This window comes from Cervus canadensis, chromosome 12 (genome assembly GCF_019320065.1).
Source record: "Cervus canadensis isolate Bull #8, Minnesota chromosome 12, ASM1932006v1, whole genome shotgun sequence".
In the NCBI taxonomy this organism is placed as follows: Eukaryota; Metazoa; Chordata; class Mammalia; order Artiodactyla; family Cervidae; genus Cervus; species Cervus canadensis.
The window spans coordinates 60286409-60314197 of record NC_057397.1 but is presented as its reverse complement, the minus strand read 5'-3'; the positions used below and the strand labels follow the sequence as shown (position 1 = coordinate 60314197).

Here is a 27789-nt window from a genome sequence, read left to right as displayed (position 1 = left end):
CAGAGAAAATAATACTGTTTGTATTGCACCCAGGGAAAGTGGGCACAGAGCCGCTGGAGGTGGGTGGGCCCACAGATGCTTCATCAAGGCTGGGAGGATGGAGATCTCGACATATCCCTAGTCCTCTCCTGGATCCTGACCCTGTATCACAGCACTCGGTCCTGTATAAGAGCACTGAGGCCTGTACCATAGCGTGTAGCCCTGTATCCCGGTCTCATTCCTGTGTCACTGGGCTCATCACATCTATGGTCTTACACGGTGACGTTTCTGTCTCCACAACAAGACTGGAAACTGCACAATTGGACTGGGTATGATTTCCTGCCTCCCTCTCCGCTAGAGCATTATCAAGTCCCAGCAACCACTGAACACATATTTGTTCCACTATAAACAGTCACGGGGCTTCCCAGGTGGCGCTAGCGGTCAAGAACCTGCCTGCCAATGCAGGAGACTTAAGAGACGTGAGTTTGATCCCTGAGTTGGGAAGACCCCCCTGGAGGAGGGCATGGCAACCCACTCTAGTATTCTTGCCTGGAGAATCCCACGGACAGAGGAGCCTGGCAGGCTACAGACCATAGGTTCACAAAGAGTCGGATGTGATCGAGTCAGATGTGACCTAGGGACTAAACAGCAAAGGACGGCAGGCAGGGCAGGGGCCTGAGGAACAAAGAACCACCTTCCTGACTTAAACTCAGTATCCTTTTCAAAATCATACTGTAACTTCTTTTATAAACATCTTCAGGAATTGTCCTCATTTTGTTTCGGAGGCAAACAGAAAACAAGTGGAAGGGAAATCCTCTTTGAAGAAGTTTAAAATGGTCCCAGGCCTGAAATGCTGGGTTTGCAGAGGAGCTGCCAAGTCTGGTGAACACTGGACCCGTGCGGGGAGGACGGAAGCAGAGGGACAAAGGGGAAGCGGGCAGGACTCAAGCCACGTTGACGCTGTCTTAACACAGTTCATCAGGAGGCACCAGGGGGTCTGGGAGCACAGGTCTGGGCCCATCTGATGCCACCAGATGTCTGGGGAGAGATGCGCAGGCATGCCGTCTTTGCCCAAAGCAATCTCTCAGCAGGTGGGGAAGAGGCAAAAGGATTGGTGTTGGTAATGGCAGGAGGACCTCATAGGTGTCAACATTGGCCAGGCGACATTTATGCGCCTTAGGAGCACCGGCTCACTTCATCCTCCCAACAACCCCAAGAGAAGAGCTACTCCACTCATTCTAGAGACAGGGAGACCGAGATACAAAGAGACCAGGTAAATGGCCTCAAGCCACGCAAGCTGAAAGTAGGGCAGCCACCAAACTATGAATCTTGAACATCTCACTCCCAACCTGCACTCCCAACTACTAAGTCCGTCCTGGGGCCGATTCGTCAGCAGAGGGTGGAAGACATGATCTTGAGAAGAGGAACTGTGTGGTTTGGGCTTCACGGCAGACACACCACTCCACCCTGGGGCACAGTGTTAGTGAGAAAGCGTTCAGAAATGAGAGGCAAAATCCAGCAGACGGGTTCCACCAACTCAGCTCTGGCAACTCCCAGCATTGTGGGTCAACAAACAACTGGCTCCGGGAACATAAACTCTTTCAAAATTGAGGGTCTCTTGGGAAGAGCCAGAGGCAAAAATCCCTCAGGAAAGGAGGAAAGAAATGTGACCAAATGTGGGTGAAAAATATATGCCCCCAAAATGATGCCACTGAGCTTCCCTGGTGGCTCAGTGGTAAAGACTCCAATGCAGGAGACACGGGTTTGCTCCCTGGTCTGGAAAGATCTCAATTAAAAAGAAAAAAAGGCAAAATGATGAAACTAAGGAAATGAACATGATGGCTGTGTTAACCAAAACAAGACTTCTCTGAACTCAGACCTCAAAGAACAAATAAAGACCTCAACAAGGAGATAAGCAAACAAAAGCATATAAGGAAGCTAGCCAAATTCACGGAAGCAACAGAAGAGAAAAATAAAGCCACTGCAAAAGTGAAAACTCCATCACAAGAAGAAAGAAGAGATGCTGCAAAATGCAGCAAAAAAAGAGACGCTGCAAAGTGGGGCAAAAGGCTTCCGCGCAGTTATACAGATAAAAAAATACTAAGAGCAGTAAAACACTCAAAACAAGGGCACCCAAAACAAAGCTCCGAAACTCTGCCACCCTGTGAATGACTTTTAGGAAGCACTGAAAACAAAAACCACAGTGCACGCAAAGATGACAGAACCAAGGCTGATTGTACCTCTGTGCATTCACACAGAGTGATTTGCAAGATGCAAATTTTGAAAAACAAGGTTCAGAAAGTGGGTAGAGTAAGTGCTTATTCATGAGACAGAAAAGGATATGCATATGTGTGAAGGCTTGTATCTGCACAAAAATGCGTAGAGGGGATACGTGTTAAACTGTAAGCAAGTGTCTCTGAGGAGGGAGCCTGGAGATCTATGGTGGGAGTGAGGGTGCATGGGTGTGTGTTCAGTCGCATCCAACTCTTTGCGACCCCTGGACTGTAGTCCACCAGGCTCCTCTGTCCATGGAATTTTCCAGGAGTGCGTTGCCATTTCCTCCTCCAGGGGATCTTCCCAACCCAGGGATTGGACCCAAGTCTCTTGCGTCTCCTGCACTGGCAGGCAGGTTCTCCACCACTTTGAGGTTACTTTTATCTTGTACCATTTTGGGCTGTTTGAATGTTACCACCATCACCACCGCAACAACAAACTTTTCAAATAAAAGGAAAATACACATGTATGTGCATATACACGCATGCGTGCACACGCGCGCACACACACACACACACCCCTAACAAGTATACATGAAAATATGGGCAGTCATACAATGGGAGGCTCCAGCGGCATTTCTCAGCTGGGTGGACCAGTAAGTTTATCAATGCACTTTGCTCCCGTTTTTTACAAGTCTGATCAAGGTATCACTCCTCCCTGAACCAAGGAACCAGTTCAGTAATATCATATCACTGGACAACTTCAGTCCTTTCAAAGCTCTTCCATTCAGTCAAGAATGTACAAGGAGGCATAAAGATGTTCCCAGTGTACCACCCGAATGGATCCTGAGCTAAACAAATGTATTTGGCCAAGCTCCAGCCTCTGGGGGCAAGTGGCCAATGGTTCTTTAGACCAACAAAGGAAAGGGAGTTGCTGTCTGTCCTTCTGTGGAGATTGAATTTTCTCCATAATTCATTTACAGTAAAGTTCTAAGCACAGAATACACAAATATAATCTAGCATGGCTATTACTGCCATCCTAAGGTCTCCACTGTAGCAAACTTGGAAGTCCCAGTTACAGAAGCAGGGTCCCAGAGTTGTCATGGGAGCCCTTAATAATAATGTGTTCTCTTTTCCATGGCTAGTTTTGAGATGTCAGTGCTTATGCAATAGATAAAAAGTATCAACTTAATTAAAATGGGCAAAAGGCCAAGTGATGCACTTAATGTTCCATCCAGAATCTAAGCCTCCAAATGAAGAAAATATTAATAGGAACCATCTTCCTGTGTCCTCCAAATGAATGTTTTTATCTGAATCCAGGCTCCACAGGGCTGATGGTCAGAAACACACCCATGGAGACATGTTCTGTAGTGAAATCATGACCTTAGTCAAGAAAAGTAAGCTTACCAGCTGCACCAGTTTTAAAAAATCAACGAAGACATCACTTCTCAACATGTTTGGGTCCACGGTTACTGAAAAACAGGGATAGCAAGCCAGGTTAGCACGGGGCTGGGTTGACTGTTCTGTTAAACTGCTCTGTCCTCCAGGGAGCCCTCCAGGCCTTGACAGTGCACCGCTGCCTCCTTAAAGGCAACGGAGCCTTTGACTTCTCAAATCCATGAAAACCTACAAAGCCCTTCTCCTCCAGGCAGCCTGGACTGACAACATGAACCCATCACACCAATCCCAGGTGACTCTTTCCAGGAGTCCTTTTTCATTCATGCACATCCATCACTCAATAGCCATCTTGCTGCCCTATTAGAAAGATGATGAAGTTAATACGAAGAAACAATAAGATCTAAAACTGTGGATCTAGACTCCCACTTTAGTGAGATGCTTGGTCATTTGAAAATTTTAAATCAGCCAAGAAACAAGGATGGAGAGGACTTCTTTTCACAATGGGAGCTCTCAAGAGGTTATCCAAAAAAAAGAAAAAAAGCAATAATAAGGCTACCAGAGATTTAAAGTTTTTGTTCTTCTGTACTTATAAGACATTTACTCCCTTAGATGTAAAGCTCCAGATACCAACACCCAGAGCTGTGGCCAGAGTACATGGGGCCGGGACTGCCCCCTGAGGGCCCCACAGTCACACGTGAGGGGCTTCCCTACAGTTTTCTCAGTTCTTATCTTCCTCCCCACGAGTCCTCTCCCACACTCTGCACTTGAGCTGAACTTATCCACCTTCTAAATCTATATTAAATGTCTTTCTTTTCGTTGCTCTTTTACTGATCTTGTCAAATCATTTCTACCAGCATTCCAAACTAGCACTGACTGAGGTCATTTCGGGTTGTGCTTCCCAAATGATGCCAGATTTTTCAAAACAAAATAACTAATACAGAGAGTCTCTGTAAGAGCAAAAACTTTTCCCCCTCTCTTTTAAAGAGGTTAATTTCAGCACGGGGTTGGGGGGGGGGGGCGGAGCTCTTGTCTTACTTTCTGGAATATATGTGGCATGTGTGCTAAGTCACTTCAGTCATGTTTGACTCTGTGTGACCCTATCAACTGTAGCCTACCAGGCTCCACTGTTCATGGGAGTCTCCAGGCAAGAATACTGGAGTAGGTTGTCAATCCCTTCTCCAGAGGATCTTTCTGACCCAGGGATCGAACCCACATGGCATATGTCTCCTGCATTGGCAGGCAGGTCCTTTACCACTAGCGTCACCTGGGAAGCCTATATGTGGCATGTATGCAAGTTAATCATGACAATCAGTACCATGGATCCTTGGGATGGGGAACACTGTTGAAGACGTGTTCAATAAATTAGTATTTACTGTACAACCATTAAGTACCGAGTACTATGCAAAGCATTTTGCATGTTTTAGCTCACTTAATCTTCACAACAAATGCTGAAGTAAAGAGCATTTCCATTTTACAGATAAAGACACTGAAGCTCAGAGAAGGTAAGTCTCTTTCCCCAGGTCACACAGCCAGTGAGGTGCAAACCGGGGGCTTGGCTCTAGGTCTGAGCAGAGCCTGTGCTCACAGTCACAGTGCTACACTGCACTGTAGCATCTCCTTCCTCTACCTTCCAAGGGGATGCACGGGGCATCCTGATTATGGATAAAGGCCAGGTCTAGAGAAGTGACCCCTTAAGCACAGTAATTATTTATGAAAAGGCCAGTTGTTAAAGGAGTATTTCATGAAGATCTGAGAAAGCAAACCAAGAAAGAATGAAATTTCAAAAGGTACTACATTTTGAACTTGAAAAAATTTATTTAATATGTCTAAAAAGGGGTACATTCTCCATTACAAAAGATGAATGGAAAATAGATGACTTCTAAAATTTCTATTGGCTATGTTTTAAAAAAAATATGCGCAACTCTGAAAAATAATGAGGTAAATCTATAATTGCTTCAGATGACCATTATATCTACTACTGGGAGCACGAATCCCTGAGAAGAAACAGAGTAGTCCTCATAGTCAACTAAAGAGTCTGAAAGGCAGTACCTGGGGGCAATCTCAATAACAAGAGAATGATCTCTGTTTGTTTCCAAGGCAAACCATTCAATTCTAAGTAATTCAAATCTATGCCCCAATCAGTAATGTCAAAGAAACTGAAGTTGAATGGTTCTATGAAGACCTACACTACTACCTAGAGCTAACACGGAAACAAGATGTCCTTTTTATCATAGGGGACTGGAATGCAAATGTCAAGAGATACCTGGAGTAACAGGCAAGTTTGGCCTTGGAGTTCAAAATGAAGCAGAGCAAAGGCTAAAAGAGTTTTGCCAAGAGAACACACTGGTCATAGCAAACACCTTCTTCCAACAACACAAGAGAAGACTCTGCACATGGACATCACCAGATGGTCAATACTGAAGTCAGATTGATTATATTCTTTTTGGCCAAAGATGGAGAAGCTCTATACAGTCAGCAAAAACAAGACCGGTAGCTGACTGTGGCTCAGATCATGAACTCCTTATTGCCAAATTCAGACTTAAATTGAAGAAAGTAGGGAAAACCACTAGACCATTCAGGTGTGACCTAAATCAAATCCCTTACAATTATACAGTAGAAGTGAGAAATAGATTCAAGGGATTAGATCTGATAGACAGAGTGCCTGAAGAACTATGGACAGAGGTTCATAACAGGTACAGGAGGCTGTGATCAAAACTACCTCCAAGAAAAAGAAATACAAAAAGGCAAAATGGTTGTCTGAGGATGCCTTACAGATAGGCCTTCTCAGTTTGTCTGAGAAAAGGAGAGACGTGAAAGGCAAAAGAGAACAGGAAAGATATACCCATCTGAATGCAGAGTTCTAAAGAATAGCAAGGAGAGATAAGAAAGCCTTCCTCAGCGATCAATGCAAAGAAATAGAGGAAAACAATAAAAGGGGAAAGAATACAGATCTCTTCAAGAAAATTAGAGATACCAAGGGAACATTTCATGCAAAGATGGGCACAATAAAGGACAAAAATGGTATGGACCTAACAGAAGCAGAAGATAATAAGAAGTGGTGGCAAGAATACACAGAAGAACTATACAAAAAAAGATCATCACCCAGACAACCACTATGGTGTGATCACTCACCTAGAGCCAGACATCCTGGAATGCGAAGTCAAGTGGGCCTTAGGAAGCATCACTATGAACAAAGCTAGTGGAGGTGATGGAATTCCAGTTGAGCTATTTCAAATCCTGAAAGATGATGCTGTGAAAGTGCTGCACTCAATATGCCAGCACATTTGGAAAACTCAGCAGTGGCCACAGGACTGGAAAAGGTCAATTTTCATTCCAATCCCAAAGAAAGGCAATCCCAAAGAACGTTCAAACTACCACACAATTGCATTTATCTTACACGCTAGCAAAGTAATGCTCAAAAGTCTCCGAGCGAGGTTTCAACAGCATGTGAATCAAGAACTTCCAGATGTACAGCTGGATTTAGAAAAGGCAGAGGAATCAAAGATCAAATTGTCAACATCCATTGGATCATAGAAAAAGCAAGAGAGTTCCAGGAAAACATCTACTTCTGCTTCATTGACTACGCTAAAGCCTTTGACTTTAGCGTATCATAACAAACTGTAGAAAATTCTTAAAGAGATGGGAATACCAGACCACCTTACCTGCCTTCAGAGAAACTTGTATGCAGGTCAAGAAGCAATAGTAAGAACCGGACATGGAGCAACAGACTGGTTCCAAATTGGGAAAGGAGTACATCAAGGCTGTATATTGGTACCCTGCCTGTTTAACTTGTTTAACTTGTATTCAGAGTACATCATGTGAAATGCCAGGCTGAATGAAGCACAAACTAAAATCAAGATTTCTGGGAGAAATATCAGTAACCTCAGATATTCAGATGACATCACCCTTATGGCAGAAAGCGAAGAGGAACTAAAGAGCCTCTTGATGGAGGTGAAAGAGGAGAGTGAAAAAGCTGTCTTAAAACTCAACATTCAAAAACCTAAGATCAAGGCATACAGTCCCATCACTTCAAGGCAAATAGATGGGGAAACAATGAAAACAGTGACAGACTTTATTTTCTTGGGCTCCAAAATCACTGCAGATTGTGACTGCAGCCATGAAATTAAAAGATGCTTGCTCCTTGGAAGAAAAGCTATGAGAAACCTAGGCAGCATATTAGAAAGCAGAGACATTACTTTGCCAATAAAGATCCATCTAGTCAAAGCTATGGTTTTTCCAGTAGTCATGTATGGATGTGAGAGCTGGACCATAAAGAAGGCTGTGTTGAAGAATTTATGCTTTCGAACTGCAGTGTTGGAGAAGACTCTTGAGAGTCCCTTGGACTACAAGGAGATCAAACCAGTCAATCTTAAAGGAAATCAGTCCTGTTTATTCATTGGAAGGACTGATGCTGAAGATGAAGCTCCAATACTTTGGCCACCTGATGTGAAGAGCCGACTCATTAAAAAAGACCCTGATGCTGGGAAAGATTGAAGGCAGGAGGAGAAGGAGACGACAGAGGACAAGATGGTTGGATGGCATCACCGACTCAATTGACATGAGTTTGAGCAAGCTCTGGGAGATGGTGATGGACAGGGAAGCCTGGTGTGCTGCAGTCCATGGGGTCACAAAGAGTCGGATACTACTGAGCAACTGAACAACAATAAGAAATGTTTTAAGAGGAGTAAAATCAACATATAGAAGAAAAAGGTTTTTTTCTTTTGTAGTGAAGGACATTAGTGGGGTAGTTGGCGATGTTTAAATAAAGTCTCTATGCTAGATAGCATTACTATATCAGTGTTAATTGCCCGATTTTTATAACTACACTGTAGTTACTGAAGAGAAAGTCCTTGATCTCAGGAAATACACATAGCTGTACTTAACGATAAGGTAGTTTATATATGCAAAACAAGTGTCTCAAAAATTATATACAATATATATTATGCATTCATTCATAACACAAATGCAGACTTGGGAAAGTGAGAGAGAGGGATAAAGCAAATGTAAAGTGTTAACATCTGAGAAATCCGAGTAGAACATACAGAAATTTTTGCATTAATTTTGCAACATCTCTGTAAGTCAGAAATTCTCTCAGACTAAAAAGTTTTAAAAACTCAGATTCAGGACATCCCTGATGGCACAGCCAATAGAAATTTGCCTGCCAATACAGGGGACATGGGTTCGGGCCCTGGCCGGGGGGGATTCCACCTGCCGTGGAGCAACTGGGCCCTTGGGCCACAGCTACTGAGCCCAAGAGTCGCAGCTCCTGAGCCCACGTGTCCTAGAGCCCGTGCTCTGCAACAAGAGACCCACTTGGGGTGAGAAGCCCATGCACCACAGCGCACAGTAGCCCCCGATAAAGAAAGCCCACGTGCAGGAATGAAGACCCAGAGTGGCCCAAATAAGCTAATTAATTAATTCAAAACAAAACTCAGATACAGAAAAATGTACAGAGTAAGCTTCGATTTGTCTTTAACCAACAAAGATGTACACACACACTAGAAATACACAAGCCTCTTGTATTAATAGTAGTATTTTCTTTTAAAGGCATGGGAATATGAGGTGGAAGGGAACGTGTCTTTCATTTTAAACTCTTTGGCCAGGTTTTATTTTTAAAACATTTTATGTCTATACCATTTCCCCCTTTTAAACCTTTAACTGTTTGAATGCCAATGATTCTAAAATTTCTCCCCACCATCCTCTCTTATGAGAGCTCATCTTGCTGTGCATATAGGACTTTTCAGAAGCCCAGAAATGCACCAAGACTCTGTATCACTAGCCCCATGGGTCCAGAGCAGACCTCCAAGCATCCCTGGTGCCTCAGCTCTGCTCCTAGGGAGGCCAGAGATGAAACTGCCATCTCCAGCACTGCCAGGAAACATTTCTGATATCTCCTGAAATCTTTCACATAAAAGCAGATCATTTTATCCTTTTGTTCAGTCTTAATCCAAATGCCATTCCTTTGATTTCTACAATCAAAACCAACACAGAGCACCTGGGGGAGGGGTGACTCTAAACAAAGCATTCTTATACCAAATACAAAGACCACATATTGTATGATTCCATTTACGTGAAATATCCAGAGCAGGCAAATTTATAAAGGCATAAATTAGTGTATAAAGACAAGGGCTGGTAAGGGAGAGAAATAGGAAGTGGCTGATAATAGGTATAAAATTTCTTTTGGGGTGGTAAAAATGCTTTCAGATTAGATGACGGTGATGGTTACACAATTCTGTAAATATACCAAGAGCCATTGAGGACAGATATAAACCTCCACATTTCCACAGATCTGTTTAAAAAAATCCAAATACATACCATTTTGCAAATATTGTTCTAACTGGTCCCTTCTCTCATCAGCCATAGATGTGCTCATTGCAAGATAGTACTTTGGTGGAAAGGGTGGCAGGCAATTTCCAAACACCCGCTTCAGCTGAAAGATCCAGAAAACACAAGGTTAAGGCAAAGCGCCTACCATTCAAGGTTGGTGAGACACCAAAGCCTCCGCTTGGGGCAAGTCTCTCTCCAGCACTTTATTTGTTTATTTATTTTTTTTAAAAGGAATTGATTGATATATGAATACTTGAATGGCTAAACATTTACCACTAGTGCTACTTGGGAAGCACTGGAGCTTTTTTGGAAATACCTCTTTATCACACTGAGGAAGATAGTTTTTACTCTTTAGTTTGTTCACAGTTCTTTTTTTTTTTTTTTTATTAGTTGCTAATTAGAGGCTAATTACTTCACAACATTGCAGTGGGTTTTGTCATACATTGACATGAATCAGCCATGGAGTTACATGTATTCCCCATCCCGATCCCCTCTCCCACCTCCCTCTCCACCCGATTCCTCTGGGTCTTCCCAGTGCACCAGGCCCAAGCAGTTGTCTCATGCATCCAACCTGGGCTGGTGATCTGTTTCACCCTAGATAATATACATGTTTCAATGCTGTTCTCTCGAAACAGCCCACCCTCGCCTTCTCCCACAGAGTCCAAAAGTCTGTTCTGTACATCTGTGTCTCTTTTTCTGTTTTGCATATAGGGTTATCATTACCATCTTTCTAAATTCCATATATATGTGTTAGTATTCTGTAATGTTCTTTATCTTTCTGGCTTAAGGCTGAATAATATTCCATGGTGTATATGTACCACAGCTTCCTTATCCATTCATCTGCTGATGGGCATCTAGGTTGCTTCCATGTCCTAGCTATTATAAACAGTCCAGCACTTTATTTAAAATTAACACTTCCTGATGGTCAAAAGGAGGAAAAAGTAATACCTTGATTTTCTTAAAGAGGATTTTATTTTAGTAGAGGCTCCTACAACACTGTGAGACGTATCTCAGACTGACAACTCCAGTCTGAGTTTGGTAGATTTGGGGTATATTTTAATCTTTCATTTGTTTTTACACAACACATCAGTCACATCATACAATATTCCTTTAATTCATTCCCCAATAGTATTCATGACATCAATGGTTAGAGTTAGGAATTTAATGCCCCCTCCCCACACCCACCCAATTTGAACAGAACAGCAGATGTTCAGAGTTGTGCAGTCTAATTTGGTAGTTTCTGCCAACGCAGCTAGTCCAAACTGAGACGGATGATAAGTGTAAAATACACTCTAGTTTTAAGGGAAGACTTCGTACAAAGGGAAGAGAATGTAAAACATTTTACTAACAACTTTTTAGGAATGTGCATGCTAAGTAGCTTCAGTTATGTCCAACTCTTTGGAATATGACTGCCAGGCTCCTCTGTCCATGGGATTCTCCAAGCAAGAACACAGGAGTGAGTTGCCATACCCTCCTCAATCACTTTTTATATTGATTACCTACTGAAATCATAATATTTTAGATGTATCAGATTAAATAAAATGTATCATTAAAATTAATTCCACCTGTTTTTTAAATCTTTTTTAACATGTTAAAATTTTAACACAAAATTTTGCAATGTTACATATGTGGCTTACATTCTATTGCTAGTGGACAATGTTGGTTTCTAAAAGTCCTGCAAGGCTGACATATGATCCCAATAGAAACTCTGCCAGACCCCTCCCTCTTCCCTACCCACATATGACCCAAGACCATGACCATGTTGGAAACTATCTTTATGCAAGCTCACAGTGGATGCATCAAAAATAATTTTTAAATTAGGTAATCAAAATGACCTTCATTCCAGACTCACATTTACAGTGAAAGCTTGAAAATAAGACATTGTATCTTTCTCTTTAAAGTAGAAGAAAGGAAACCAGTAAGATTTTAACATGGTACCTCTGGAACAGGAAATTTCACTGGCTTAAAGAAAATGAGAGCAGATCTAAGAGAAATGAGACTGCAAACAAGAACGAACTAAAATTCCATGACTTTTGTCAAAAATACAGTGTGTGTTTGGCAAATATTTACCTTGCACCAGCCCTAACTTCAAAATAGATCCCAAATCTGGCCTCTTCTTCCTCCCCCACTGCCATCGCTCTTGTCCACACCCCTGTCATCTCTTGTTCCAGGTTATTGCAGTAACTTTCCAACAGATCTCTCTGCCTCCGCCCTTGCTCCCCTTCCATCTATTCCTAATACAGAATCTAAAGTTACTTTAAAATGTAAGTCAGATCATTCCTCTGCCCTGCACAAAATCCTTCATAGCAGCCCATCTCACTCAAGTACGAGCCAAAATTCTTAGGGTGGCCCAGAATTGGGCCACCCAATAAGACGTCCATTAACCACCTGTGACTACTTAAATTTAAACTTAAAATTTAAAGTTCAACTCCTCCATCTCACTAACCACATTTCAAATACTCAATAGCCACTGGAAACATGGCAAGTTCCTACTAAATTGGACAAAGAAGATACAGAGCATTTCCACCAGCACATAAATTTCTACTGGACAGTGTTGATCTAACACTTAGAAAGGTTATTACCTGCCTACCTATAGGGAAGATACAGCTTCCTTATATTTTGTTTGGTCTGCTGGGTTGTTTGTTTGATTTCTAGGGAATCTGAATTTGATGCTAACATTTATTTTTGCAATTTAAAAATATTCAAGTGATAATCTGGAGAGAATATAAAATGGTACAGCCACTTTGGAAGAAATTTTGGCAATTTCTTACAAGGTAAACATAGTTTTATCACATAATTCAGCAACTGCACTCCTAGTTATTCACCCAACAGATTTGAAAACTGTGGCCACAAAAAGACAGCATACAAATGTTTAGAAGTGCTTTACTCATAATCACCAAAACCTGAAAGCAACCGAGATATCCTTCAATAGGTGAATGGATAAACAAACTCTGGTCTATCCCTACAATGGAATATTCCCCAGCAATAAAAAGAAATGAGTTGTCAAGCCGCAAAGAGACATGGAGGAAACTGAGATACATATTGACAAATAAAAAGTCAATCTGAAGAAACACACTGTATGACTTCAATTATATGATATTCTTGGGGGAAAAGCAAAATGGTAGAGAGAGTAAAAACATCCATGGTCACCAGGAGCTTGGAAAAGGGGGCTGTTGAACTGGTGAAGCACGTGGAATCTTTTAGGGTGGTGAAACTAGTCTGCATGATACTATGATACATGGTACTAGGTACTTGCCAAACCTACTGAACTTTACAACACAACTTCAATGTGTGTAAATATTTAAAGAATCATTTAGGAAGTGGGGGGAAACCCAGAATGGAATGAAGAATGTGAGTAAACAATTTAACTATGTTATAAATAGATGAAACAACTGCAGCGAAGGGGATGAGGGAAAAGGTGCTGACCTAAGTCACTCTGCAAATGAGTGGTGTCTATAAAATTAAAGGCAAAAGCAGCTGTACAGAAGTACTGAGCTCTAGCTGATAAAATTGTTTCCTACGTGGACACAGGTTAACCATTCTGGTACTTCTATATGTGTCCACAGAATGGAACAATCAAGTCAGCAGATGCAGGTGGTGTGAGTGGCTTCTCACTGTTGTAATGAGAGTTTTCAGACAAGGGAACAGGCTAGAGTGAGCCATGTGGTGATGGATTACCACTGAAGACATTGGTATGAACTCATGTTTAACTTAATGTAGACACAGATGGCTACACACAGAAGTATTTATTTATAGACATGCATAGATACACATATATTATCTTGCTCTGTCAGCTTAGAGGGTCTAGAAGCAACGACACTGTGATAGTGGGGAACACATCTAGTGCCAGATATTGGTTTCTAATGTTATTCTTCAATAAAAGCAACTAGGACTCCATGAAGAAATGGTTGATTCTAGGACTGAGGCAGGAAATACACAAGATGAGTCTGAGACTGGGACTTCCCTGGTGGTCCAGTGGTTAAGACTCCACACCTCAAATGCAGAGGGTGCGGGTTTGATCCCTGGTTGGGGAACAAAAATCCCACATGCCACACAGTGGGGCCAAAAAAAAACCTAAGGAAACTATAAGCAAGGTGAAAAGACAGCATTCAGAATGGGAGAAAATAATAGCAAACAAAGCAACTGACAAAGAATTAATCTCAAAAGTATACAAGCAGCTCATATAGCTCAATCCCAGAAAAATAAATGACCCAGTCAAAAAATGGGCCAAAGAACTAAACAGACATTTCTGCAAAGAAGACATACAGATGGCTAACAAACACATGAAAAGATGCTCAACATCATTCATTATCAAAGAAATGCAAATTAAAACCACAATGAGGTACCATCTCACGCCGGTCAGAATGGCTGCTATCAAAAAGTCTACAAACAATAAATGCTGGAGAGGGTGTGGAGAAAAGGGAACCCTCTTACACCTTTGGTGGGAATGCAAACTAGTACAGCCACTATGGAGAACAGTGTGGAGATTCCTTAAAAAACTGGAAATAGAACTGCCATACGGCCCAGCTTCACTGCTGAGCATACACATTGAGGAAACCAGAATTGAAAGAGACACGTGCACCCCATTGTTCATTGCAGCAATGTTTACAATAGGCAGGACATGGAAGCAACCTAGATGTCCATCGGCAGATGAATGGATAAGAAAGCTGTGGTACATATACACAATGGAATATCACTCAGCTGTTAAAAAGAAGGCATTTGAATCAGTTCTAATGAGGTGGATGAAACTGGAGCCTATTATACAGATCAAAGTAAGTCAGAGAGAAAATCACCAATACAGTATATTAATGCATATATATGGAATTTAGAAAGATGGTAATGATGACCCTATATGCGAGACAGCAAAAGAGACACAAATGTAAAGAACAGACTTTTGGACACCATGGGAGAAGGCAAGGGTGGGATGATTTGAGAGAATAGCATTGAAACATGCATATTATCATATGTGAAACAGATCATCGGTCCAGGTTCAATGCATGAGGCAGGGTGACCAGGGCCGGTGCCCTGGGATGACCCTGAGGGATGGGGTGGGGAGGGAGGTGGGAGGGGGGTTCAGGATGGGGATCACATGTACACCCATGGCTGATTCATGTCAATGTATGGCAAAAATCACTACAATATAGTAAAGTAATTAGCCTTCAATTAAAATAAATTAATTAATTTAAAAAAAAGATGAGTCTGGGGAATCTTGTAGCACCAGAAAATAAAAAAGTGTGCACAGCAAACAAAAGTCAACAATAGGGGTACGTCAAAGACACAGAGGAACAAACTGAAAGAGCTCCCACAGGCCAAGCTGGAACAATTTGAACAATAAAATAAAGTCTAACTGAAGTACAGCCCAAAGTATAAAGTAAATATCCAGGAGTCCACTCCAGGAGTATTATATCCAGGAGTCTGTAATAATTTATAGCCCAGATATAAATTGTTGACTAAATAAATCTGAGAGAATAGACAAATCCTGGTGCAGAAGAATCCCAGATAATATATGTAGATACTTGATCCCACAAGGAGTTGAACATAAATCCTCAGTCTTTAAGTGTGGTCTGTGCATGGGGACCTCCCTCCTAAGAGCACACACTGGAAAGGCAGGGAAAGAAGTAACTTTATATGGAGATATGGAGAAACCTGCCAAACACTCCCTCAGCCAGGTGACCAAGGGCAATCTCAAACATGTTAGATCAATAGCAAGTGCCCCAGACAAGATGTGATTAGGAGCACTTGTCCCCCAGGGTCTTTTTCTCAAAACCATAAACCCAGTCGGGTCATCTGAAAAACATCAGACCAAGTCCACTAGAGGGACATTCCACAAACTACCCGCCCAATACTCCTCAAAATTGTCAAAATCATGAACAACAAGGAAAGCCTGGGAAACTGTCACAGTCAAGAGGAGCCTAAAGAGACATAACAGCTTAATGTGGGACTTGGATGTGGCCTTGGAACAGAAGGACATTAAGTAAAGACCAAAGAAGTTGGAATAAATGATAGACTATAGTTTGTAATTCTGTATCAGTACAGGTTCATTGTGTTAAGTCACTTTTAGTCGTGTCCAACTTTTTGGGACCCCATGGACTGTAGCCCACCCAGGCTTCTCTGTCCATGGGATTTTCCAGGCGAGATTACTGGAGTGGCTTGCCATTTCCTCCTCCAGGGGATCTTCCCGACTCAGGGATTGGCGTCTCTTAGTTCTCCTGCATTGGCAGACGGGTTCTTTACCACTAGCACCACCTGGGAAGCCCCTGTAACCGAAGTACCATAGCTATGGAAAACAACAGCAGAAACTGGGGACAAGGGAGATGAGAACACTGTACCATCTTAGCACTTAAAAAAATAATAATAAATCTAAGATTGGTCCACAAAAATAATGTTTATTTTTTTAAAAAAGGAAAACCGATGCTCTGGCCTCTCTTAAAAAAACAAGAAGGTCTGGAATCACTTGAGTTTATATTCTCTCAGGCTGTTCCTACCACGCCTACTGCCTCTCATGTAAGTTACCGGCCCGATGGAGATGCGGACGCAGAGAAGAGCCGGGAGGACACAGCGGGGGGTGGGTACAAGGTGAGGGTGGGATGAATCGGGGGAGTAGCACTGAAGCGTACCCAGTGCCACACATAAACAGATCACTGCTGGGAAGTTGCTGAATAACAGGGAGCTCAATCTGGTGCTTGGTGACAACCCAGAGGGGTGGGATGGCGTGGGAGGTTCAAGAGGGGGGAGACACATATACACTTATGATTGACTCACGTTCTTGTATGGCAGAAACCAACACAACATTGTAAAGCAATTATCCTCCAACTGAAAATAACCTTTATAAAATGGAGAAAATAAATTACCCACCAGATTCCAGTAGTTATTTGTCATTTTTTCTTTAAATCTAGCAGTATAAAATATTAGAGCAACAATTCTGCTTCTTTCAAATTCGAGGAAATCTTCCTGCCATGCCAGAGAGGATCCACAGGCCCCTCAGTCATTGCATCATCCCAAGCAAGGGATGCATGCACCCCTCTCTGCTAATTCCATTAAGTAGAAGCAGGAATTGGTCTTCTTTGCATGCACTTATTTCCTGATTAACTGATTGAGTGATCTTTAAAAGGCAATCTTCTTGTCAAGTGTTCACAAGCACCACAGATACTCCCAAATGGGTGGGAATCAAAATATCCTTGAACCAGCAGGGCTGTCTGGGTTACCCAGGGGAGATCCGGGCAGAGCCCTACAGCCAAGAACTGGACAAAAACTCAACAAGGATTAAGGTCCTAATACCCACTCCAGAGCCAAAACTCTCCCAGCAGGTTTTACAACCTGAGCTGACTTCTCAAGGAATCTTTCCCCTCCTTTCTCAAGCACGGGTCTAAGTGGGGAGATAAACACAATAAACTGAGCAGTAAAGTCCGCCAAAAGTCAATCTCAACTGCACAAATTCTTCAACTCTACCAAAATACAGTCTTTTCTATTGGTCTCAAATACTACATCGTTTACCTATTAAAAGCACTCGCATACTGAGAATTATCTGTTATTACAGTTAGCCCCAACACTCTTTCAAAAACTGTTTCAAGAGATCAGAAGGAAAACACACCTCTTGTGTCCATTTGGTAAGAGGTGTTTTTGTTTGCTTGCTTTGAAAAATCACATTCAGGTAACAATTATTTTTTTAAAATTCCAGCACAGTCTCCAGTTTCAATTTCTCCATCGTACAGTTCAGCCTCTTAACATGAAGAGAACTCTACTGGCCAATTGAACCTTGACGTCAAGGTGGGAGGATGTGGTCAGATTGCCGTCGTTGTCAGGGTAGGAGGATAACAGTGTTTAATGGCCATGATGATCACCTATCTCACAGGACCGTATTCAGGAAGAAATGGAAAAATATACAAGACTAACATTCTTTGGTACAAAATATCACAGTCCAGGTTGCTTTGAGCTTGTGACCTTTTATCTTGTGCATTTTATCATATGCACTTGCAGGCCCCTATTTCTATCCCTCGGCGGTGACCTGGGACAAGTGGAATTACGGTCACAACATTGTCCTCTTGATAGTCTCTGTTTCTGATGTTGACTCAGTCATCCCACCTTCCAAGGCCCCTTGTATTAAAAATCTCAGATTGTCCAGATAAAGGGTCACAAGCTCAAATCAACATGGACTGTGATATTTTGTACCAAAGAACATTAGTCTTGTGTATTTTCCCATTTCTTCCTCAGTGCAGTCCTGTGAAGTCAGTGATCATCATGGTCATGAACCCTGTCATCCTCCCTCCTTGACAACAAGGTTGGTGGCCAATGCGTAACTCAGGCAGCTGAAGTGACTCAAACCAAGATCAAGGAGCAGCAGAACCTGGACACACTCTTTTCACCACTTTTTCCTTCTCCTTGCCCTCTTTTCCCCCACCCTCCTCCTCCATCAAATCTCTCTTGGGCCTCTCCTAAAACAGGATTCTGTGCTGGATACGCAATGCCTACAACCTTCATTCATTCCTTCATTTAAGTATTTGGGCTTCTCAACTAAATACAGAGGGGAAACAAATCTTCACACAAAGAAGGGGAAAGTGACAAGGTCTAAACACAAAGTGGCACAAGAATCAGAGAAGGGCGTCTTGTGCAATTAAGGGGGACTTCCCAGAGGAGGTGGGGCTTGAGGTGACCCTTGAGAAAGGCTGGTCTCTAACCCACAGGCCAGTAGGCAGAGGCCTTCTCAGGAGGGGGAAGTGAGCCAGGGAGTGGCAATGGGCCAGCTCATGAGAACAGAGTCGGGAAAAGAAGAAATATCAGGTAAAAGAAGGGAAGGAGCCAGACTGAGTCAGCACCTGGCAGGGAAGAAGACTGAACCAGTGCGGAGCCCTCCTCGCGCGGAGGATCGTTTGCGAGGCTTGTCAGCACTGCTGTGACTGATGCCAGCAGGGCGTTTTCAAAGAGGCAAGCATCCTTTCCACAGAGTCCAGCCTCATTTACACAGGATGGCCAAAATGAGCCAATTAAAGGTTTCTTTCACAGAGTTAACTCCCCTTGAGGGAGGTGGTATAGGCAAGGGCATAGATCAAACCGATTTTATTCATTTAAAGGCACAGAAAGCAGTCAGGTCAGGCAGTTCCCGTGGCAGAGAGACGGATAACACTCAGCAGTGGAAGGGAAGCTGCCAGAACTTGAGAGCCTCCGTGGGAACCGGGCTGCCGGCCATGACTTCAGAGAGCATGGGTCACAGCTGACCTCTGGGAAACACAACCATCTTTCCTCAGGTCAGTCTTATACGCGTTAGCCTCCCATAGAAGGGGCGGGGACCACGTCACCTCAGTCAGGTTCTCCTTCTCAATTGTAGAGGGCTTTCCTGGTGGCTCAGATGATAAGGAATCTGCCTGCAATGCAGGAGACCTGGGTTTGATCCCTGGGTTGGGAAGATCCCCTGGAGAAGGGAATGGTTACCCACTCCAATATTCTTGCTGGAGAATTCCACGGACCGAGGAGTCTGGTGGGCTACCGTCCATGGTGTCACAAAGAGTCGGATATAACTGAGCGACTTCCACTCCACCAACATACAAAATAGAAATCCAATTCGCAAATCCAAAAAACACATGTGCTAAAAGTCAGAGTCTTCACTTAATTTAACATAGTGCTTGGCATTTAATAGGTACTTAGTAAATATTCTTAAGTAAATGAGTAAATCACTTAATTCTATTAAGATGAGATTTCTGTTCTATTGTGATGCAGAACGTCCAAATCAATTGGAAATAAACTTCTACTCACTAAACATACACATGACACACATTCATAAACACAGAAGGGGACTTTATATTGTCTCCTTTTTATTTATTCAGTATTAATATTAAATCAGATTTAGAATTCTTAGCCATTTCACATCTTCCATGGAGCAGGAAGAATAAAAACTAGCTGAGAAGAGGCTGGGGGAAGTCAGCCAATCTTTTGGACTGACTTAGGATTGCCAGATAAAATAGAGGATGCCCAGTTAAGAGTGTCTCAAATATTGCAGGAGATATACTAGACAAGTGTTTATTATTTATCTGAAATTCACATTTAACTGAGGATCCTATATTTTTATTTGCTAAATCTAGCAAACTTACTTGGACTTTTCATCTATAAAATGGGAGTAATGATAACAATTGCAATGCCAACCTTATAGGGGCATTGCACCTATAATCCACCACCCAAGAGGGCAGGTGGAATAAAATCTTGTGCCAGGAACTCTAAGGACAGAAAGCAGATCTTGTTGTCTGGGACTTGAGGTGGAGGGAGGGGATCAAGGGCAAAGGGGACAAGGAAACATTATGAGTGTGGAAACTGTTCTCTGTCTTGATTATGGTGGCGGTAGATTAAATATATTTATAATTAAATATATTTATGTATTTATAATTCATCATACTAGACACACACAATTGGGAAATTTTATTATGCTATGCTTAAATAAAGTAAAAAAAAAAATGTTAGCTTAGGATGCAGTTGTTTTTCTGATATTTTGCCAACTTTGATAAGGAACCACAAAATGGTTAGAACAGGTTCCAGAGATCAAATCTTGGCTCCAGCACTTGGAGCGGTACAACCTTGGGCAAGGTGTACCTCAGTTTTCTCATATGTTAAATGGGGCTAATTATAATCCTAGCTCATAAGACTGTTATAAAAATTAAACACAATATTACATATAAAGCTCTTGGCACCAACCTTAGCACAGAGTAACTGTTAGTTATTGTTCTAAAGTAATAATACCAATAGCCACCTCCTAAGATCTAAATAGTTTATTTAAAAGGAACTGTTCCTACAGAAAAGGGAAACAATGATACATGTAGGATGGTTGGAAAATGGATAAAGAAATCCTCACTTTAGAATTTTGAAAAACAAATACAAAGTATTCACTAATATCCATCGTATACTCTACAAAAGGCAGATCTTTGTGGCTATCAGAATTGGCTTTATGTTTCTGCTTCAGGGCCTGCTAGAATTTGATAGGTCCGAATTTTTCTGCAAACAAGCATTTTTCTGAGTCTGTTGGTTAAGGAGGGCTTGACAAGCCTCTGAGTCAGTAAATATTTACTGAGCACGTAAACTATGTGCCAGGTTCTCTGAGAACCCGGACTCTAATCTTCACAAGAGCCTTGTGAAGCTGACATCCACAGTCATTTCTGAGGAGAAAATTGAAGGTCAGAGAAGAGGTGAGGTGTCCCGCCAGGAAGTGGTCAGTCCATCTCTCCCTTCTCCTCTCTGCCGACTTCTGCCTTTTACCTATGATGGCCACCTCCCCAACCTGACCTCACATGCAGGGAGGCAGATGAGGGGGGGAGGTGACCCTTACGTTCATCCTACAACTGCCTAAACCAACTCTACTGTCTCTTCCTCCAAGATCCCCATCTGTAGTCCTCCCAACTCCCCAGGCAGATTTCAGTCACAAGTAGCTTGTCATCCTGCAGAAGTCTGAATCCATGTCCTTTTTATTCAGCCACTGACAGTCATTTCTGAGGACCTACTGGGTCACAGGCACTGTGTTAGGTGCTAGCAATTAAAAAATGACCACAAAAAGCAACAACCACATTACACCTGTTTTCACTGAATCCAGAGAAACTTAGTCATACCTTGAAAATGGACTTTTCCAACACACTGGAATGTATGAGGAAGAAGGCTCACTTCAGTGACGTTTTTATAATAGTATAATAATAGAACTGAGCTGTCCATCAACAGGAAATGGTCTTAAAGAAAATATGATATATTTACTCACTAGAAACCAGAGATTATCTGAAAGGATTCTCCCCAGAATGTTAATATCTATTGCTGAAGCAAGCTTTTTTCTTTTTCCTTTTTTTCTTTCTAACTTTAGGTATGTGTTCTTTATAATTGGGATATAAAATCTTAAAAAAAACAAACAAACAAAAACTGTGCATGAAGGTGGGAGAAAGGTGAAGTTCATTTCCAAACTTCCATGTACTCCTTTAACCCACTTTGATGACTTGCAACACTTCCTTGTTAGGAAAACAAAACCCATTAGGCCTGGTTAATAAATCAGTCTTCATGCTGAAAGAAGGTGTCATCAGGACATCAGAGTGAGAAACTAGAGTGGAAAATGGCCTTCTAATTGAATAATTCCTCTGTTTCCTGGGTTTCCAGTCGGCCCATATTTGAAACCTATGAATACCTTCCTTTGAAAACAAAAATAGAGACACACCTTTACAAAGGGGAGAAAATTAAACTCTGGGAAGAAAGTGTTAGTCACTCAGTCGTGTCCAACTCTTTGCAACCCCATGGATTGTAGCCCGCCAGGCTCCTCTGTCCATGGAAATCTCCAGGCAAGAATACTGGTATGGTTTGCCATTCCCTTCTCCATGGGATCTTTTCAACCCAGGGATCGAACCTGGGTCTCCTGCATCACAGGCAGACTCTTTGCCATCTGAGCCACCAGCGAAGCCCAATACTCACATACCAGAGACTGAAGACTACACCTTGATCTAGACTTGGTTTGCTCATCAAGGATATTGTCTTGGGAAAACAACTGGCATTGAAATGGAGCCCAGGTTGGGCTGGTGGGGATCGCTGGGCTGGGGTGGGTTGGATAATTAATTACCTACCCCACCTCACCTCACAGCTGTAGGTGATTACACCAGGTGACATGTCATTGAGCTGTATGCCAAGCAGTTCAGATTAACCAGTTACCACGACCCGGATTGGAAGTTCAAAGCCCTCAGGAAGTGCGGTGTCTTGTCAGAGTGAAGCACCCAGAGTCCACCGCCGCACTGAAGTCAGGTGGTCCGGCTGGGACCCGCCTGGGTCCTCTCACCTGTTCATTCCAACGATGCAGCTGGCTGTAACGCACCTTGCAGAACAGAAACCCGTCCAGGTACACGGAATACAGCTGCAAAGAGACATCAGAGTCCGAATCAGCTGAGTGAGGTGAACCCCCGCCCCGCCTTGTCCCTGCCCAGTCTCACCCCGAGCCCCTCCCGGCGCACCACGTAGCGGCCCCCCAGCGCGTCGGGCCGCTGCTGGGACACCGGGATGCAGAAATGCATCTTCATGGCTGGGGCGGCGCTGGGAACCCGGCCCGCGGCGGCGGCGGCGGCGGCGGCGCGGCCCTGGGCTCTGAGCCCCGCGGCGATGGGTGCAGCTGCGGGCCCCGCGGTCCTCTCGCCTCCGGTGTCCCCAGGTGCGGCCCGCCTCCTGGTCCCCGCCCCGCTCTGACTGGACCGCTCGGGTCCCCGGAAGGGAAGGAGGTGAAGCGCGGCTGCCGTCCACGCCCCACAGCCAGTCTGCGCCCCAGGCGGGGCTTCAGGTGCTCCGCGGGGCCGGGGACGGAACTCAAGATAGACGCTAGAAGATGCCAGTGCCCGCGCCTTGGGCCAGAGGCTTCACCCTGGGGTCCGTGGACTCCGGGGCTCTTTAGGGGAAAATGTGCATGGATGGGTGGGGCAATGGAATTCTTCTGAGAAGGTCCTGGGTTTCATCTGACTTTCAGAGGGTTCCTTGGACCCACGAAAGTCACAAATCGTTGCTCCAGCGGCATGGATGTCGTGTGCACCTGCCAAATGCGTAACTCACTAACTAACTACTCCCCACCCCACCGTGGCATCTCAGGCTCCTTGCTGAGGTTAGGGGCTGGGGAATGCACAGCCCAGGAGAACCCGTCTTCTCCAAGTGTGGGCTCCAGGGCCGCATTCTGATCTCTGTGGCCAGCAGAATGTGCAGGCTCCCTTCCATTGGGTCCGTCATGATAGAGACAGGTCACACACAGACCTACCCTCAGACTCCAAATGTTGACTTTTTTTTTTGCAAGTCAGTGTCATGATAGGATTGAAAAACATTGTGTCCCATTGCCAGCCAACATTGCCTGCAGTACACTGTGAATTAAGATTTTCAACATATGCCTACATCTAGTAATTACCCTGGGCTTCCCAGTGACTCAGTGGTAAAGAATCTGCCTGCCAACGCAGGAGACTCAAGAGAGGTGGGTTTGATCCCCGGGTGGGGAAGGTCCTCTGGAGGAGGAAATGGCGACCCATTCCAGCAGTCTTGCAAGAGTACAAAAATTCCATGGGCAGAGGAGCCTGGTGGGCTACAGTCCATGGGGTCACAAAAGAGTAGGACATGACTTAGTGACTAAACAACAAGTAATTACCCTATGACTAGGACATTTGTATTGGGTTCAGTATTTTGTATTAACATTTGTTAAAGGTAATACTTAAGAAATGCCATAGTATTTGCAACACCACTTTAGTATTTTTTTAAATACTAAATATTTTTCCTTAAAAAAAAACACCAAAACTTTTTTCCCCTTAATACGCCAGAAACCTCATCAAATGGAAATTTGATTTGGGTGGTTTGGGCAACTCTTGATCCCCGAGAAGCCCTGATTTCAAACAGGTGCCAGCACCCAGTTACCCGGGTTCCCCTAAACTCTTTGGTCTCTGGACTAACCATCTTAAGTTCTTTCAGCAGTCTCTCATTTTGGTTGGAAAGTAATCCTCCTAATTCTCTTATTTTAGTGAAACCAAAATAGCATTCCTGCTGCCTGGTCCTCAGGGTGGAGGGTGGAGGGAAGGTGGAGGGAGGTGGAAGTCCCACGCATGTCTGTCATAGGTGGGCCCTGGGCTCTCTCCTCACTTCCTGTCCTTTGCATGTTGTGTTAAGTCACTTTTAGTTGTGTCTGACTTTTGGGGACCCCAGGGACTGTAGCCCGCCCAGGCTTCTCTGTCCATGGGATTTTCCAGGCAAGAATACTGGAGTGGGTTGCCATTTCCTTCTCCAGGGGATCTTCCCGACCCAGTGATTATACCAGCATCTCTTAGTTCTCCTGCATTGGCAGTCGAGTTCTTTACGGCTAGCACCACCTGGGAAGCCCAAGGTGGACATTGGGCTTTATCCTCTTCTTTATCCTCCCATTAAGTCTTCCAGGTAAACATGAAGAGTAACATCCTACCAACAACAGGCCAGAGAATGAGGTAGCTTTTCCAAGTCACAGATCACTTTTTCATAGGTCCAAATAGTGTATTCTAGAACTTCAGCAGAACCATGGAAAGTCCTTTAAGATGCTTATCATGGGTGAGAACTGAGGGCCTGACATGAGAAGCTGAGACAGGGAAGGAGCGCGGCACTGCTGAACGCCGTTGGTTCCCGCCAGCTAGCTGGATGCCGGGCTCTGATGCACACCATGCCGTTCAACATCCCCAATGACTGTGAGCTAGGAATCTGTTCTGCTTTTTCAGCAAAGGGAATTGAGACTTAGAACCCCGGAGTTAGGGAGGCTGTAGAAGGCAGTGTGGCTAAGAGCGTGGCAGTAGGAATTTATATCCCAGCTCAGAAGCCTCTCACTCAGAGGTCTTGGCATGTGAGTGGATTCTTTTTTTTTTTTTTTTTAAATATTTATTTATTTATTTTTGGCTGTGTCTGGGTCTTAGTTGCCATACGCAGGATCTTGCTTTGTGGCATGCGGGCTTCTCTCTCTAGTTGTGACATGCAGGTTTCAGAGCACGGGCCCGTCAGTTGCCCCGCTCCATATGGATCTTATTTCCCGACCAGGGATAAAACCCACGTCCCCAGCGTTGTAAGGCAGATTCTTAATCACTGGACGGCCAGAGAAGTCCCTGAATTCTTAAAGTGTGTACTTTCCTTCTCTGAAATCATGTTAACTACGCCACCCACTTCAAGAGGACTTTCATTCCAGGACAGGGGGGGCTCAGGGTTTTCCTTTGCGTGTGGGCCCCCTCTAATGTGGAGGGCCACTCTAAAGCAAGGCCAGAGGTGTCCCTGAGCGTCCCCTTGACCAGAGGCTAAGCGTACGCTCTGGGGTCTGGTCCAGTCTTCAGGCAGCAACGTGAAGCACTCTGGTCAGGTTCCTCCTCCTGGGGACTTACTTCTGCCTGTGAGGGGCCTGGGTCCTGGCTCAACCCCCAGCAAAGTCCAAACAGGCCACTTCCTCCCTTTAACTTATGTCACACCTGAATCTGAGAACAGGACTGGCCTCTCTGTAAGTCCCTGCCCTCCTCCATGCCTGATCTCTGCCCCGACAGGTCTTTCTTTTAATTGAAAGATAACTGCTTTATGATAATGTGTTGGTTTCTACCATACATCAAATGAATCAGCCATAGGTACACATACGTCCCCTCCCTCTTGAACCTCCTTCCCATTTTCCACCTCATCTCACCCCTCTAAGTTGAAAGTCAGGTCTCAATCACTCATTGTCAATGAACATTTTTTTTTTTTTTGCTGGAGTATTTTATTCCCAACTTTATTGAGATATAATTGACATCTAACATTGTGTAAGTTTAAGGTGTACAATGTGAAGACTTGATACATATATATATTGTAAAATATTACCATGATGAATTTAATTAATATATCTATCACTTCATATAACTACTTTTTTTTAGTGAGAACATTTAATAATACTATACATAGTATAGTATTATTAACTGTAGCCACCATACTGTACATTAGATCACCAGAAATTTTTCATCTTATAACTGGAAATTTGTACCTTTGACCACCATCACCCATTCCTCCACCCCCAACCCATGGAGACCATCAGTCTATTTGCTCTGCAGCATGTGGAATCTTCCTGGACCAGGGATCAAACCCATGTCACCTACACTACTCCTAATCATTGGACCATGAGGAAAGTCCCTTCTGCCCATTTTTAAATCATAATGCTTTTTTTTTTTGCTACTGAGTTGTGTAAGTCTTTTCTATATTTGGGGCGTTAAACTCTTATCAAATATATGACTTGCAAATATTTTCTCCCATTTGGTAGGTTTCCTTTTCATTTTATTGATGGTTTGCTTTGCTCTGCAGAAGCTTTTAGTTTGATGCAGCTCCTCATTTATTTCTGCTTTTGTTGCCTTTGCTTTTGGTGTCATATCTCAAAATTCATCACCAATACCCGTGTCAAGGAACTTACCACCAATGTTTTCTTCTAGAACGTTTAAGGTTTCGGGCCTTACTAGCCTTTAATCCATATTTAATTAGGAGGGATGTTGTGTTAGACAGTGGTCAAGCTTTCCCAGCACTATTTATTGAAGAGACCAGATGGCTACTTTTCAAGGGTGACTTGTAAAATCTGTGCCATTTCTTTACACCCATGCCCTTTATAATTTTTAACTCTTAATGAAGTTTTTAAGTAAATAAATTTTATGCTGCTCATTCTGAATCAATTCTAGATTGTTTTTAAGGGGTATTTTACTTTACTTTGTGCCTGGCACGTGGTAGGCATTCAACAAAAGCTTAACATTTGTTCAGTCAAGGATGATTTATTGAATGCCTGCTATTGGCTGGGCATTGCAGTGACAGATTTCAGTACCCTAACCTCACAGAACCTACAGCCTAGTTTACAGGTTTTTTTAAAGGCAATTTCTATAGTATTACCAAACAAGTACACATTTCCTGCTTTTTAAGCCTTTAAAATATTATTTGCATATAGTTATTTATCCTATGTATAATCATTTTGGTCCTTTTATATATGGTACCCACACTCTTTCTGAGGATATGAATAATGAGATTGAGTTTCCTGCCTCTCCTGAGTCCACACCCTCAGGCCTCTAGGATGGGCAGTGTAGTGGGGTCCATCAGAGAGCCAGCTGGGTGGTTCATAATGACTGGTGCTTGCACATACGCTGCGGGAACCCATCCATGCATACATGCCCTTTCCTCTTTTCTTATAGCTCAGTCTTTGGGCACCAATGGTCAAAGCCATGGGCCATATGAACAAAGGCACTTGAGCAAGCATGCAAAGAGTTTCTGGGTTGATGGGCAGCATTTTAGAGCAAATATACTAAGGTATAAGAGGCATAAGATGAGGGGTGTGAAATTAAATCTTCCCATCTTATTTTTCTTCATTTGTCAGCATTCTCTTTAGCCCCTTGAGGTTCAAACAGGTGAGTCA

The 27789-nt window shown here is 43.3% G+C and overlaps 1 protein-coding gene across 1 annotated transcript in view; it reads right to left on the bottom strand.

Moving 5' to 3' along the window:
- SNX31 (sorting nexin 31) overlaps positions 1-22995 on the bottom strand; it is an 81632-nt gene extending 58637 nt beyond the window's left edge. Inside the window, exons 1-4 of the mRNA XM_043483279.1 lie at positions 22868-22995; positions 22696-22770; positions 9906-10020; positions 3600-3664 (exon numbers count right to left, since the gene is read on the bottom strand). Coding sequence (XP_043339214.1) covers positions 3600-3664; positions 9906-10020; positions 22696-22770; positions 22868-22933 — 321 coding nt within the window. The 5' untranslated portion in view covers positions 22934-22995. The remainder of the gene's footprint in view (positions 1-3599; positions 3665-9905; positions 10021-22695; positions 22771-22867) is intronic.
- Positions 22996-27789: the final 4794 nt, after the last annotated feature.